This window comes from Carassius carassius, chromosome 9 (assembly GCF_963082965.1).
Source record: "Carassius carassius chromosome 9, fCarCar2.1, whole genome shotgun sequence".
NCBI classification, from domain to species: domain Eukaryota; kingdom Metazoa; phylum Chordata; class Actinopteri; order Cypriniformes; family Cyprinidae; genus Carassius; species Carassius carassius.
In genome coordinates this window covers 29,785,949-29,801,904 of record NC_081763.1, presented here as the reverse complement: position 1 = coordinate 29,801,904, position 15,956 = coordinate 29,785,949, and the positions used below count along the sequence as shown (strand labels likewise).

Here is a 15,956-nt window from a genome sequence, read left to right as displayed (position 1 = left end):
AGCTACTACTAAATATTTTAAACAATTTAAACAATTTTCTGTAAAGTTGCTTTGTAATGATTTGTATTGTTAAAAGCGCTATACAAATAAACTTGAATTGAATTGAAAAAAAGCTAGACTTATTTCTTATCTCCTTAGTGTCTCACAAGAAAAAAAAAAAAAACACACCCAGTACACCATTTTAAAGAAACCGATTCTACCAGAGTATTGTAGAAAATTCTTTATTTGCCATTAATTGAGTCGTACCAACGTGTAACAAAACACTTAAAACACTGAATAAAGTCAAGAACACGGTTATAATAAAGAAGTCTGATCCCAATTTTAAGCACTTCTCGTAACAGACAGGCCATGAACCTGAAATGAACGCGTGATTAGAAGGAAAACATTTTTACAGTAACTATCCCTTCTGCAAACATCCTACAATCGTGTCCAACAGCAAAATGAACACTGCTGCATTGTGTTTTCATATAAAACTATAAATATAAAGACTATGAAAAATACAAATCAAACCGTCTAGGCCGAGACATATCAGTTATTGTTATTGCAAAAGCTTTTTAGACATTTAAAATGTGAATTTAAAACCTCTGTGGGGGAAAACATGTGTAATTTGCTCCCATTCTAAAGTAAAAACTTTCCACAAACGGCAGAGATCAAACACTTTTGATGCGTTTCATAATTAACATGTTCGTCTGGATCTCCAAGGCACAATAAATACAGCAATGAAAACGATTTCTGAAGCCGAGGCACAGATATATAACCCTGACCGTCAGTGAGTACTAGTTGGCCTGGTTCTTCTTCTTCAAAACACTGAGCAGTTTCTCAGACATCCGATAGGGTCGTTCTGGGCTGCCATCATTCCTCTCCAGGTCCTCCACTGTGATAAATCAATGTGAGAGACAGATGTTGAAGAAGAAACGAGCCATGTTTACCTTTAGCTAGCACACTGGAGGAAAGGAAAGTGACATGCATGCCTTCAAACACCTCACACACAATGCAGACAGACTTAAATAACAAATGCACCTTCTTGCATAATATTTATTAAAGATTAAATAAAATCTTTGTTAAGTAGCCAAGCGCCCAAAAGACAAAGTTAAAGGCTCCTGGAGAAGGCAACAAGGTGCTTTTCCAAAGTAGGTTGCAAATTGCTACCAAAAACAATAGACAATGTTAAAGTGCATTAAAAGGTTATGACTTACAATCGGGAAGAAATGCATCAACATCATCAGCTGTATGACATTAAACAATTAAGAGTAGCATTAAATGTTCTTCCATGATGGAATAAAAGAGAATGATTTAGTAACTGCAGGTATAACTGAACCTATTGACCATTCAGTCTCTAAATGTACTAAATGAGGTTACATTAACAATTACGCATTCTAGGTCACTTTCATCAGTTTTCCATGGTTTTGTCGAGAGCGTCAGCTGCATCTCCACGTCACATTAGGGTCTGAGCCACATCTGTGTCCTTCATCAGGATGTCGCGCAGCTCTGTGGTCATGTAATATGGTCGTGATGCAGAGCCATCATTACGCTCAAGGTCTTCACCTTTGTGTGGCGTTAGTGGGTTTAGAGATGTGGGGATGTCAGAGGGAACGAGCAGAGAATGGTGTAGGTATGATAAGTGAAATGAAGTGTTTGTGAGGAACAGTTGTTGAATAGGAAATAGAAAAATCAAGGGGGAGGGGGGCAGCCATAAAAGAAGGAGAAAAAAGAAAGAATCTGGTTATTATGAGATGAAAGACAGAAAAAGCACATCAGTCCCATTGAAATGACACCTTAGTTAATCAGGTACCACAGACGGATTAGAAACACCTCATACCAGAATATATAACTGAAACCGTAGTGCCACCAGAGGTTTAAACCCATCTACATGCACAATGAAGAGTCAGTCGCTCATTAGTGACAATGATTCATCAATTTAATTGATTAAATACTTCCCTAAAAGCAGCGGTTTACCTTTTTTAAGGGATCAAAAATTACGATTTGATTTTCTACCTTCCAGAGTGGAGCTTGATGTTTATACTCGTACTATATACACTTGTACTATACACACACACACACACACACTAATTAATGCCAAGTACTCACAGAAGCAGAGGAAGAGTGTGTCCACACACATGGCGTAAACGCTGAAAAACCCATGTGCAATGAGGTAGGAGCCCACCAACACAGTCTGGAGAAAAAAAAATTAAATAAAAGGTGTTCAGAGGTGTGGGTTTTTATTTTAAAAAGGTGACCGAGTTATTCAACAAGGATGTATTGATAAAAATCAGTGAAGAAATATTTTGTAATATTTCTATTTGAAATGCATGTTTTTCAAGCTTTGTTCAATAACGAATTCTGAACAGCAAATCAGCATATTAAAACGATTCCTAATTGTGTTTTGGTTCGGTCTCCCTCATTTGGTCTTTTGTCCTAGTTTCTCTGTCTGCTTAATTACTCATTTCATTCACCTGTTGTTTAGTGAATTATCCTATTTGCTTCAGTGTATTTAAGCCCTTCAGCTCCTTGAGTTCATGGTCTGGTATTGTTTGTTAGAGTTTCATCTCATTTAGGTTACCCGAGTCACTTTGTCTAATAAATGAAGTTTCTTCGTCCACCTTCTTCAGACTAAACGTGACACCCTGAACTCTGATCACTGGCTGCGCCAATGTTGGGTCTTTACTTTCTGACATGGCCATTATAATTTAGATGGATGAGTAAAAACAATGTTAATTTACATTTTTAATAGTCTGACTCGATCACTCACCAGAATAGGAACCCAGTAGTAATGGAGACTGGGTGTGGCGCCCTTGAACGCATCCGTATGTCCTGAGAAGAAGAAGAAAGCAAAGATCCCTGGGGAAAGAAGAGGGAGTGAGAAAAGCCACTTTATGCATTTCATCAAAATAAATAAAGCTGTATATTTTATTAACTTTGTCAGTAGTAATTAAAATCTAAAGCAGAAAAAAAAAGGTCTAAAGTAGGAAACTTACCCACAAGCCCGACAATAAGGAGTTTTCCAAGGAATAAGATGAAATCGGTGACCTTATCCAAGACTACCACCCTGTGATGAGTGAAAACACCTGTGAAACACTAAGCGTACAGCCTAGAGAGCGCTTTACTTCCTGCACCTTGCCTTTTGAACTTTGTGCAAATGCATGCACTTTGCGGTTATCAGAATCACAATTCATTGTTAGTGTTTCATAACATCAGTTTTAAGATGACACCCACCTAATTACATTTCTCATGAGGAGGAAGAAGGCATCACACGCTGATCGGCAGAAGTTTTTACCATATATGGCCACCTGTGGCAGAAAAGACAGCAAGAGTGCATATAGAGATGCTATTAAGATTAATTATACATATACACACACACAAACAAATGTAGACATCAGTTAAAAGTGAAGATTGCCTCCTTTTAGACACTTTAGTGAATGGGTGCCGTCAGAATAAGAGTCCAAACAGCTGATAAAAACATCAATCCACAAGTAATCTACACCCCTCCTCCAATCAATTAATGTCTTGAAGCTAAACCTTGCATATTTGTAATAAACAAATCCATCAAGTAAAATCTGCAGATCAAGCTCAAGTCCAAAACAGTTGTAAACAAACATATCAGTCGACTTTGATGGGAGACTTTTTCCCCCTACTGGAAAAAAAGATTTGTGGATTACAAGATTATTTTGGATTAAACATTTTGATGGATTTTGTGTCATCACCACCAGATTTTCACCTCACAACATGTTAACTGATAGACTAGAGTGGATTATTGTGAGGTTTTTAATCAGCCCTTTGGACTCCCATTCTGACGGCACCCATTCACTGCAGAGGATCCATTGATGAACAAGTGACCTAATGCTACATTTCTCCAAATCTGCTCTGATGAAGAAACAAACTAATTTCCATCTTGGATGGCCGGAGGGCGAGTACATTTTTAGCAAACCATTCCTTTAAGTTGTAGTGAAAGAACACGCACCATAATGTAGGCGTTCCTGTTCATGAACTTGATGAACTTCTCCAGGCACCAGAAGCAGCATTTCAAACAGCACATCAAGAACTTGGCAAATTTATTCTCTGCTCCTGTGGGATCAAAAGGCAGCAAAAGTTCACAAACAGATTATTCTGAACAGTGTGGGTGAATAACATTCGGCATCATCTCAAAACTGCAGGGTCTAATCACCCTAAATGTAATAAAGACCTGCTGAAATGTTTATTAACCTGCTTATTACATGACTACTTATGAATAAATAAAAAGGAGATTATTGATCCGAGTTAACATTATTTTATTATGTGAGAACTAGGCTGCAGAGTAATCTGAGAGACATGAAACTAGCATAATTGTGTAGGAAAACAGTCAAATATGCTTTAACTGTCATTGTATATGCACATATTTCATAATATATTGCAACGATTACCCAATAAGATCGTTTTTCCAGTGGGTCGAATAACTGACTGTAAATGTTTTTCTCTTACCCTTGAGTTTGTGGTCAATATACTCCAGCAGAACCCTGATAATCTGGACGATGGCAAGGATGAGAGAACCAAACGCCAGAGAGCCCGTGTGATATCTGTGTACACAAAATGCTTTAAAATCTCAACTTAATCGTCCTTAGGACACATGCATAACGCATTCGTCTTTTTCTAAAGTCAAACCTGAGGGATCTGCCCAGAGAGGCAAACAGCGGGAAAGCGGGCATGTCACTGGGTTTATTAGGAGCCCAGTAGTAAGATGCAAACGCTCCTGCCAGAGTCATCTGACCCAGAGCAGTGACAAAGTTTGCACACCAGAAGAACAGGAAGACGTTGTAGAATTGAAGGAAGATCAGGTATTTGTGATATGGCGTTTCCCCACCATAGAAAGCAAACAGGCACTCAGAACGTGGACAGTCTCTCTTCATCTCAGAAAGAGTGAAGTTCTGGAGGAGTCAGAGAAAGGAGAAACCGGGATCATTCACTTTGGGACTGTACTACATACAGAAAAAAAAAAAAAAAAAATATATATATATAGTATAATGTGTCTAAATCACATTGTAATATTTTGACACCATGATTAAGCATGAATACCTCAGGGATGCAGGTTTCCCTCGCATGTTGACAAACGGTTTCATTGAAAACCTTATAAACCGGTTCACTGGATGTAGAGAGGAAACTGATCAGAGCGATTAAGGACTAGTACTCATACCATACTTTGGACCTACACTTGTTTGTTTTAGTGAGTGATTCAGGAGTTGACCTTTTGCCCTTTGACCTTCCATTAGAGTGATTTTAAGATGTAGGTTCCCGTATAAAAATGCAAACACTGATGTTTCCTCTGATCTTATCTTGAGTCAAGGATACACTGCAGTGACGCCCCAGTACGCGATGACTATGGTCAGGAGGAGGAAGGTAAAAATAGGGTAGAACAGCGATGACATCACATAGCCCACAGCCCTGAAATCAGAAAAACAGCACAGAGGGTAAACAAGACTTGTAGGTAAAACAGGTAAAATACCTTTAAACTTTAATAGTAGGCAGAATGCCCATAACAAGATGTTATTGTGGAACTTCTTCACTAATGTTTCACATGGATTCTCAAAAACACAAACCTGCTGGCCTCCTTCATGAGCTCAACAGCGATCCGAATTCGGTTCCTGAGGAAGATGAGGAGAATGATGATGATGAACTCCAAAATAGCCAAGATGATAACTGCAGAGAGGAACAGGAGATAGTTTCACATTTAAAACCCACAGAAAATCTACTTCGATTTCTTAGAGTTGTGAGAAAAAGAGAGACTAGCCACAGCAAAATAGTAATAAACGGACAACTTAATGGTCTACATAGGTTTGCCCATGCAGCCATTATGCTAAGGGTATTGTAGATTGCTTTCAGTGTGAAGCTGTGCATTTGCTAGCGTCTTCTTAGCCCTAGTTAAAAGACAATATTAAGATAATGGCTCGGGTCCCTAGTTGAGGTACACATTACAGGCTTTAATTCAATATTTAAGGTCTTTTTGCCAATTGATAGTCCCAAATATAAGCAATAGTACTCACTGAAGGCCAGCCAGGTCTGTCTGATGTGCAGGTACACAGAGAAATCAGGCTGGAAGCCCAGCTGCTGTAGTGTGATATTAGCACCAGGTGTGTCCTTCAGACTGACATACTTTACACTGCAGTGAACAATACCTGTGTAAAGAACAGCCAAATGATTGAGTTTAACAGATATACTGGACTAGCTGAATGTGCTGAAGAATATAATCCAGGCCATACCATAGGCAACGACAGTGATGACCATGACGATCATGACCCAGACCATGATTCCAGCCAGATAACGCAGAAGAACGATGAAGATCAGACTCAGCACCACAGCAATCAGCAAACAACTGCATGAAGAAACGGATAAGTGTCTGTTAGTTGGTTATAAACTTGAAAGTGTGGGGATTCACATGTAAATAATAAACAAAAACAGCACTGATCATGCCGTTTCAGCCATGATTCGATATAGAATGTACCTTTAATGAAACTCTATATTCTAACCCAAACTGAATCATTTAAAACAATGGGTTTTAAATGGGTGAATCTAATAGTCTTTTGACATACTCCGATTCTTGATAAACCCCACTAGACATGCCTATTCTGTGCATTTTTAGCACTTTTTGTCTGAAATCATATTCATTTTGAATGAAACCCACTTAACACTCACTCAGAGCAGGAAAGACATCCAAACCAGTGTTATTGCGGTCAACTAAATCTATTAAAAACATTCTTTAATAAAAAAAAAAAAAAAAAGGGAATTAAATAACTGACAAACAGGACTTACATAAAATCCTGATTTACATAACTGATTTTATATTTCTAACTGATTTTTCATTACCAAAAAAAAAAAAAAAAAAAAAAAAAAAAACTGTAAACACTTATGGTAAACTAAACTGAAATGGTAGCAAATTTATATAACATTTATATCATAACATTTCTAATTAAAGTTGAAATTCTAAAACTAAAATCCCTAAATTAAAACATTTGCCTAACAATATCAACAACGAAACAGAAATGAATAAAAAGCTAAAACTAAAAAAGACAAAACACACAAAATGACAAACTTATAAAAAAATGAATAAAAAAAAAGTTAAAGATACTGATCCAAACATTACACTAAATAGTTCTATTGATAGATATATAGAGATAGATAGAAATAGATATTCACTAATAAAAAAAAAATCACTTACATTAAGATCCAGTACCAAGACTTTGTGTAATCCTCAAAGATCTTCATTGCAACCTGACGACCCTCCATGACTATTGTCGCGTTCCTTTAATTGTCAAAACAAATAGGAATTAATAAAGTTCCCCTTCACCTGCACTGCAACTGCAGCAGTGGCATATAGATGAGTTATTTCCTTGCATATGCATGTTTGAGTATTTGTGTAGTATAAATGCGTTTACTTCATTCCAGACACCAGGTCTTTTGCTTCTCTTATTTGGTCTCCATCATTAAATGTTTCTTGATCACCGACTGTGATGACTTCACCCTTTTTGCCCAGAGATGGAAAACAGCGCTGCAAAACTGAGGGAGAGAGAATAGGATAGGAATAGGACTCATGAAAAATTTGTAATAACTTTCCATAGAGTAAATATTGCATTAAAAACAAAAACTTTACAAGGTTTGCTGGAAATCAGATATGCAGGGCACAGTTTTTCTTGCAAAATTTGCGGCACTGGCTTTAAAGGGAGACAGAATTGATCGGTCATTAGACTTTCAAAAAAAAAAAAAAAAAAAAAAAAAAAAACCTGAAAATTTAACCAATAGCCAAAAAAAAAAGGTTTGTTAAAAACTAACTTACCTTCACCCCTGGGTCTGCTCTGCAATAACTCTTGTAATATTCCCAGTCTTGTTTTTGTGCAAAGGCGGTTAACAGAGTCATAGTGCGATTAGGACACGTTTCTACACACACCTACACAAAGAAAGCAATCTTCAAGATATAACCGGTTTGCCTCTCAAAAACACAGCAAAGTAGAAGTCTATCATTTATAAACTTATTTTTGCATGCACTTATTTACTGAAACAGGAGATAAATACAAAAAGAAAGCAAGACTTCATAATGGAGTGCGAGCATACTGCACATACAGTGTCATTTTTAAAATAGTATACATTACATAACTCAAAGTTGCATCATTAAATTTGTTGTAGCCAAGTCAGAATGACCTTCTCTCCTAGGTTCACGAAATGGTTGTCCATAAAATGCGTTGCGGTTCTGTTGTAAGTTATCTTAAAGATTCCTAAATGCATCTAGTTCTGGAAAGTCAAATAAAGTGTTTTTGCTTTCACCTAGATACACACAGCTTCTCCCGAATGAGCCGTTTTAAGGAGGCGTGGCAGTGTCTTAACTTTGATAAAGAATATCTTTGGATTTGAGACTTTAATCTTTGCAACTTTACAGATCTTTATGCACCCAGAGCTTGAATCACTCCAAAGAGAAAAAGGAAAAAAAAAAAAAAAAAAAACACATCATATGACCCCCTTTAATGAAAGAGTAGTTGAGCACATTGTGGGTAATAATGTATCCCACGATGCAGTGCACTCAGATTGTATACTGCACATGCAAGCACATAACAGTAGAGAAACTTCAAATATATGAACAGAACTCTGCTATACGAGTAGTGTAGTAGTATGCTAATCCACAGACAGAGACCGGTGGACAGGACACAAACCTGAGGGGTGGGACACTGGAACTCTAGGAGGACCATGGGACTGGCACACTTCATCATGTTGAAGTAGAACAACAAGGGCTGCTTCCTGTTTCCCACATCATAAAAACAGATTCTCTATTCATTGAGGCTTATACAGATTCATTTCAATTCAAATAATCACAGATCAATCAAGCATTCTTAGAAGTCCTTGAAACAATTGTCATTATCATGGTTTCCTTTTTTTTTATAAACTGTCCGTCTTCTGGTTTGTTCAACTCAGAAAAGACAGGTCATCATAAGGTTGTGTAAAAATCTTTATTTTGATTAAAATTCAATATGAAAAAAAAAAAAAAAAAACTGCACATTTGTGGTCTGCAATCCTGATTTAATTATTCATGAATAATTCACTGGAATGCACTATGAATCTCGATTTTCCTCCTAAATCCTCACGTCTCCTTCCAGGTTTGTTTTCAAATGTAATGGTCTCCCCTTTTCACTTCTATTTCCTATTAACAATTACTTGAATATTTCTAATGCAGGCAAATAAAAATGTTATCCATCAAAATGACAGAAATTACTTTGAAATCCCTCATTGTTATAGTTAATAAGCATTTTTGATTAAGAAAAAGTATATTACATAACAGACATATTACAGATATATTCCATGTCTTTCGGGTCTGGGTAATACGTTAATGCTTTTAAAAGTGCTTTTAAGGTTTGGATGGTTGAAGGATTAATAGATTATGTCAGCTCATTGTACCCGGTTTTGCAATCATAAAGCAAACCTTTCGTGTAGGAAAAAGATGGGTACTGACTTGATTTACAAATGATTCATCAATTGTTACAAAGAATCAGTTCAAAAGAATTAGATTCATCTATATGAGGTCACTAACAATGTCATAGTATAGCAACAAACGTCATCATAATTCTACATTTGGTGCAACTTACTCCAGTTTTCCCTGGCCACAGTACTGTCCCATGCTGTCTGTGGGATAGATCACTTTCCTCGGGTCACCATGAGTCCAGGCTTACAGATGAAAACAGAAATAATAAGTATTTGATAAACACAGACAGAAATCAGGGGCCCGTTTCACAAAGGAGGTTAAGTGAAAACTCAAGAGTATGTTAACCCTGAAATGAGGGAAACTCTAGGTTTTCTGTTTAAGAATAAGAGGTATGTCAAACCCGAGAAAGCAGGTTAAGCCAAGCCCGTTTCTGAAAGAGAGGTAACTTATACGCAGAGTAAGTTACCATGGTAACTTACTCTATGAACCTAACCTGGTCAGGAGCAGGTTTTCTTTGGTAAACCCAGAGTTTATTTCGGTCTCCTCCCCCTTTTTAAACACTTCATTAATGCACGCTGGAAAAACGCTCTTCTTACCAAGTGTTTTTTTTTCTTCTTAGAATTTATAGAATTCTTAGAATTTATTTTCAATAAAAATGAACAAAATGTTCTAAAAATGGAAGTACCTAATGAGTGTTTAATAATGATACAACTATTTATAATTGTAATAAATATAATCCTTTACAAGCTGTTATTGCATCCTGTTAATGTATAATACTGAGGTGCAAATGTATCTGCCAGTATAAAGTATAACTAGCATCTAATTATTTACACTTAGTCTGTTGCAAAGAACTGCTACTTTTACATGGTAAATGAAATACATCACGATTTTCACTTTACATTTTTTCTGTAAATAGCATCTAGAGCTACTTGCACTTAGCCTAAGAAAACTCTAGCACTAAGAAAGTAATGTTAATTCCACTACATGTAAATAGCCACTGACGCATTTTTCTTACTCTCTTGGCAGATCATTTGTAAAATAAGAAAAATGCACTTAAAATATTAATATTATTTTACATATATATTTTTTGCCCATGATATACCATAAAATGATTAGCTATTGGTTCATTAATCTAACGTTCTGCCAGTTTTCACCTGTGATAGAACACTGAGAAAGAATTACAATTTGTATTGAGTCTGAAGTATGCAGACAGCTTTTTGGTGGGAGCTGTTGCCATGGTAAATCGTAATATCGGCGCTCCATTGATACTGGCTTTTTATAGTTGTGGTGCACGCGCTTAACTCCGAGTCAGTCAATTTGGAGTTGATTAAACCAACTCATTTCAGCTGTTCTGTAACCAAAAACTCTGTTTCCCATCTCAGGGCAAGTCAACTCAGAGTTCAAGTTTAAACTCAGAGTTGGTTGAACCTCCTTAGTGAAACGGGCCCCAGGACTTCTTGAACTGCTCCAAAAACAGATTTTAATGTCATTTCTATGAAGCCATTACATTTTTAACACGATGTCATTAAGTGTGCGAGTATGAATGCTGTTTTCTGAACTCCAGCACAGCTCGCTTCTGATATAGACACAATCGTCCTAAATCAAGGCTGTGAACAACTATTTATGGCATGTGAATTGGTCAAACGGTGCATTTCTACGTTTACTCACTCGCTTTCAAGGAAAGCGTGAATGACGCGCTGCAACGGAGAGATTTAATTTATCTTTTTTGCTTGCAGAAATCGACTACCACATTCTTTTGAAGCTTTGCATTACAGTCTTGACAATCAGATGCATCAATTATAATTTCATCTGAAGTACACAGTGTTTCCAAATTAGCAATTTTGTTGCAAGATTTAGCAACTTTTCAGACTACCCAAGCAACCTCAAATAATCACCTAGCAACAAATTTAGCCATTTTGAAAATGTATTTGGCAACTTTGACCCAAATGATAAAAGGCACGCTTTTTGTTCTAAATTACACAATAGGAAATCAATGGTGTCTAGCAGTACACATCACGTAAATTAGATCACTAGTTGCAATTGTAATAATTGCTCATTTATGATTGGACCTTATTAGTTTGTACCTGTACTTGATCGGTTTAAAATTTTATATTGTAAAAAAAAAAAAAAAAAAAAAAAACTCTGGTTGTATATCTATGCAGTCTTGCGTTGGGACTGCATAATGATGCACTTGCTCAATGGCATAACAATCCGTCCTGCCTTTAGAAACTTCCCCTGAGAATTAGTTGGCAACACTTGGAAGTACAACAAAGGAGGAAGCAAGCATCCATTCGTTTTACAGTCTTCTTCATAGGTAAACAGCTGCCACTCTGATGAAGCAAACATAGTGTTTCGGAAAAAAATGTAACCTCATGAACAAACTAATGGGGGCATGAGAAGGTGGGAGCAAATCAAACCCAGCTTCAGCCCAGGCAACTGAACCAAATGTAAAAGCACCCATAGAGAAAAACAGTGTGGACACAAAAAAAGGCATACTTTTACTGCATTTTAGGGATTAGACTCGATTTTTTTTTTTTATATTCGTTTGTTTTATATAAATGACGGTTCTTCCAAAAACAAAAATTATAATATCCTTAGTCATTCCAGAGCAAATACAGATTATGAAATAGCCTACTTTGAATATGAACAAAATACTGAAATATTTTTTATATCTAGCCTAGAACTATCAAAAACACACAGAGACCAATAAACCACATACAAATTTAAAGGGTCATTGTTACACAGTAACCAAATCGATCTTCAACACTGCTGCAGACTGACTTACCCAGTATTCCCACTGCAACGTAGCCCACTATTGCCACGATGAAGATGATACAGCAAACGATGTCTGTGCATCCTCTGTGGAGCAGAGAGAAACTGTTGCAACATGCTCTATGCTTTTAAAAGGTTATGAAACGCATCTTCAGATTTTTGTTATATTCTCAAGGTTAGTTTATAAAGTTTGCAAAGTTTTTAGCACCCAAACAGGTCTAATATATTTGTAATATATATATATATTATATATAGATTCCACACTGTGAAAAACAGAAGTGAAAGAGGGGTTACCTCTTGCAGAAATGAAAGTGTAATAAAGTTAGCCAGTCACAGCAGTGGGTGCACTGTATCCACACCTTATACAGGATGTTGTTTTGATACTTGAGATGGCAAGCACTGTGATACAGCCATAAATATAAGCCTGACATGTCACCATTCCCCCTCATTTCAATTCCACGCATTACAGAAGGGTATAAGTCACATTTTAAACTGGGGATATTTTTTTTTGAGTTCTGAAACTTGCAGTGCATTTATTTCTCTGTAGTGTAACGCCTGTGTAAATGTATATATATAAAATTGGATTCTCCACGTCATGACCACTTTAAAAACCACAGGACAGATCAAATAGTCACTGACCATGAAACAACACTCCATATGACAAACCATCAAATATTGCTGTTTGCATGCAAGCACAGTGAAATCCTTTTACAAAAAAAGCTAGGTTTGATAATGAATTTGAATTGGTTCATTATACTAATCTGCTGTATGGAATCAGACTTAATGCATGGACCACTGTTACAACACTTTTAATGGTGCCCTTTTTTTATATACTTCTTTTTTGGACAGGGTCTAGTAACTTTTTGCACCCAAAAAAAAAAGAAAAACACAATTTTGTGAACGATTGCTTATGTTCTGAAATCAGCTGGTTTCTTACCTGTTTTGGATGGGCCCTTTGAAGTCTGGGTCAAATTTCTTGGGCTCTCCTATGAGAATAACAGGGAAAAACTAAATTAAATACCATTGAACTAAAACATTCAATAAAGAAGACCACTCACAATCATGCGGTTCAGACCGTGTTTATCCAATAAGCACAACGTATAGCTAAGTGTTTGCATAACCACTGCTGATCTCCAGTAGGGGAGTTTCTCCGGCACATGCCTGGAAGACGACATTCCAGCAGAGTGAGTGAGCAAGAGCTTCTGCAACATCAAAAACAACCACCTAAAATAACCTACCAACCACCCAAAACACCACAGCAACATCTAGCAGTCAGAACACCCTTGTCTTTTGATTGGGAGTGGTGTTTGCCTGTGCAAAAGTCACGGTGCCATTTCTATCAGAAAGTGACAACTCTACTCTAGCTTTGTGCCATAAATAATAGCACCACACTCATGTTGGTTTGGAAAAAAAAAATCTCCCATTTTCAGCCCTGGAATGAATTCTCTCATCACAAAATGGAATGTAAAGGGCAAGCCAAGTAAGCTAAGAGAGAGCATTTCCATGCAAAACATGCATGCTTTTACTGTACATTTGTTGCTGCTTGTCAGTTAGCATCTAGTGCCAGGGGGTTGCTTATAAAATAAGTCTCTGTCAAATGTATGAAATGCTGTGCTAAACAGCAAGTGGACAAAAAGTGGAGTCAACTAAGCTCAAATTACTCAGCTGGAAGTATTTGAATCATTTTGCCATGCTTAAAATGTCTGAATTCCACTGGCTGCATTAGAAAATAAATATAAATCCAAAATGGCATGAATTACAAAAGACTGCTCAAGCACATTTTATTAAATGTAAACCAAGCGATATGGCGATCAAACCAAGGACAAAATGTATTTGGGCCCAATCTTTTTTTTTTTTCCCCAAACCAATTTGAAACCTGTTGCAGTTCCTTTAGCGCAAGAACTAAAATATCCTTCCATCTCCTCCTTGGGACTCGAGACCGGTGGGTCGAACAGATGTAGTTCATCTCCAATCACTCCACCGGCCTCGCTCCTGTTCCCACGTCTCTCGGCCCCGCCCCACTCGTCACAATCACTTATACAGAGATTCATAAATGAGGAACACCACAAACAATGCGTTATAATTTGCTAACACCCAGGTATAAAAAATTAATAAAATAAAAACTAATTACTATTTTGTATCCATTTAAAAACTCATTTTTTAGTTATTCAAATTGCTTCGAGTATAAATTTATTCATTAACCTGGTGAAAATTTGGCTAGTTTTATACACGCTCATATACATGCATACATACATACATCTAAATACATATAATTGTGTATTTAAAAAGCATCCAGCTTATTTACCATTATACAAATTTATTGAGTTTTATGCATGACTGAAGCATAAACTGCATTAAAACGGTTTAATCCTAATTGATTGAAATTTTATGCATTTCAAATACATAATTAACAGAATGCAATATCAAGTTTAGTATAAAATAGATCAGTAGATAAAACAACAGTAAAGCAAGGGTGAGATGCTTTTTTTTTTTTTATGTAAAAGTAAATGTTGGTTTATGGTTGTAAGGGTCATGGTTGTGGATTAGTTAAAACCTAAACTAATAAAAAATAAGACAAAGTTGTTGCTATTCAGCTTTATAAGTTAGTTTGGCCTCTTCATTACAATGATTTCATCAAACTGAAAATGACGCAGTGGATTGCTAAGATGTAGGGAAACCCCAGGCACTTAATGGGAAGATACTGACATGAGAATTCCTACAGTTGCGTGTGACTAAACATCCACACCCTCCGAGACAGACATTCAATGACCGAGTTTTAGTTCCCTGGCAGACCAGGGTATTGTGAAGATAGTCAAAGGCCTAGTAAGACTCTAATGCAAAAATCCAAAGTAGTGCCATTAGAGCAGCTTCAAGAAACTAAAAAAAGCCTTAAAACACAGCCGCTAAAATATCTGGACACAAACGTCTGGACACAAAACTAGCCTGACTGCACAGAAATACTCTATTTCATTAATCATACAAGAGGACATAACAGCACAACTTTACTTGTGGTAAGCTGTTCAATGTGAGCTTCAAATGGCTTTTCCAGAAACCAAACCTATGAAAACAGATGCATACTTGTATATAAGACGAGATGCCATCAAGTGACTTTACCGTTCTTTTTGTAAGCTCCTTCCTCCACAGGCATCTTTCTGTTCAGTGGCTCTATCTGATGATCAGATATTCCTTCCTCACGGTTAGGCTGGAAAATGGTCTTTCTGCCCACAATCTGATTTTACTTCCTGAATTCAAGCAGGAAAACAACCTGCCACGATTAAAAACTGGTTCAACCAGTCTAGAACAGGTTCAAGCTGAACTAAACACCCCTTTTCAAGCAAGTAAATATTGGATTTCCCTCGTTTGATCTTTTTAAACTTGGTTGGGTCTCCTTTCTGAACGGTTTTTCCTCATACTTTGTCTCTGCAAGATTAAATGGAGCAGTTGTGTCTCTAGGGATCTGAGCTGGTGTGATGACAATGACACTCGTTCAACTCCATTCATGCTACCATTTTGTTGCGTAGGTTTCTCTTGAACCTTCCTAAACTGCATTAGCAGCACGACTGAAACAATTTGAACAGATACAAGATCTTCCCTTGCAGCTCACACACAGCCTGATGTGCAGTTTATCAGTGTGAAAGCAAAGAAAAAGAACTTTGTTATTTACACTTTATCTAGAGAGACCAGTTTATATGTAATGGCACTTAATGGATTTATATGACTAAAACAAGCCTGAAACAAAGCATTTGCACTTTCA

At 36.8% G+C, this 15,956-nt stretch overlaps 1 protein-coding gene across 2 annotated transcripts; it reads right to left on the bottom strand.

The window, feature by feature from the left end:
- Positions 1–207: 207 nt before the first annotated feature.
- LOC132149546 (choline transporter-like protein 2) lies at positions 208–15,435 on the bottom strand. 2 transcript variants are annotated; one of them, XM_059558876.1, is made up of 22 exons: positions 15,317–15,434; positions 13,140–13,188; positions 12,216–12,289; positions 9,594–9,672; positions 8,667–8,751; positions 7,799–7,909; positions 7,616–7,676; positions 7,401–7,521; positions 7,184–7,267; positions 6,228–6,340; positions 6,012–6,143; positions 5,568–5,667; positions 5,320–5,412; positions 5,047–5,131; positions 4,636–4,898; positions 4,456–4,550; positions 3,959–4,062; positions 3,214–3,287; positions 2,976–3,046; positions 2,750–2,838; positions 2,089–2,173; positions 208–874 (listed from the first exon to the last, which is right to left on the bottom strand). In XM_059558876.1, the coding sequence occupies exons 1-22, from the start codon at positions 15,348–15,350 to the stop codon at positions 777–779; spliced, it is 2,100 nt and encodes a 699-aa protein (XP_059414859.1). In that variant the 5' UTR covers positions 15,351–15,434; the 3' UTR covers positions 208–776. The 2 variants fall into 2 exon arrangements, with proteins under 2 accessions (XP_059414859.1, XP_059414858.1); XM_059558875.1 differs by lacking the exon at positions 208–874 and adding an exon at positions 1,300–1,545 and having other exon boundaries at positions 15,317–15,435.
- Positions 15,436–15,956: the final 521 nt, after the last annotated feature.

What these genes read in the sequence shown, in the direction of transcription:
- LOC132149546 (XM_059558875.1), bottom strand. Translation starts at nt 15,350, where the DNA reads ATGCCTGTGGAGGAAGGAGCTTACAAAAAGAACG. An exon ending in CATCACTGTCGTTGCCTATG is followed by an intron (nt 6,144 to 6,227) that starts GTATGGCCTGGA and finishes TTCTTTACACAG; the next exon opens with GTATTGTTCACTGCAGTGTA. An exon ending in ACAGGAACGCCTACATTATG is followed by an intron (nt 3,288 to 3,958) that starts GTGCGTGTTCTT and finishes TTTCTGCCACAG; the next exon opens with GTGGCCATATATGGTAAAAA.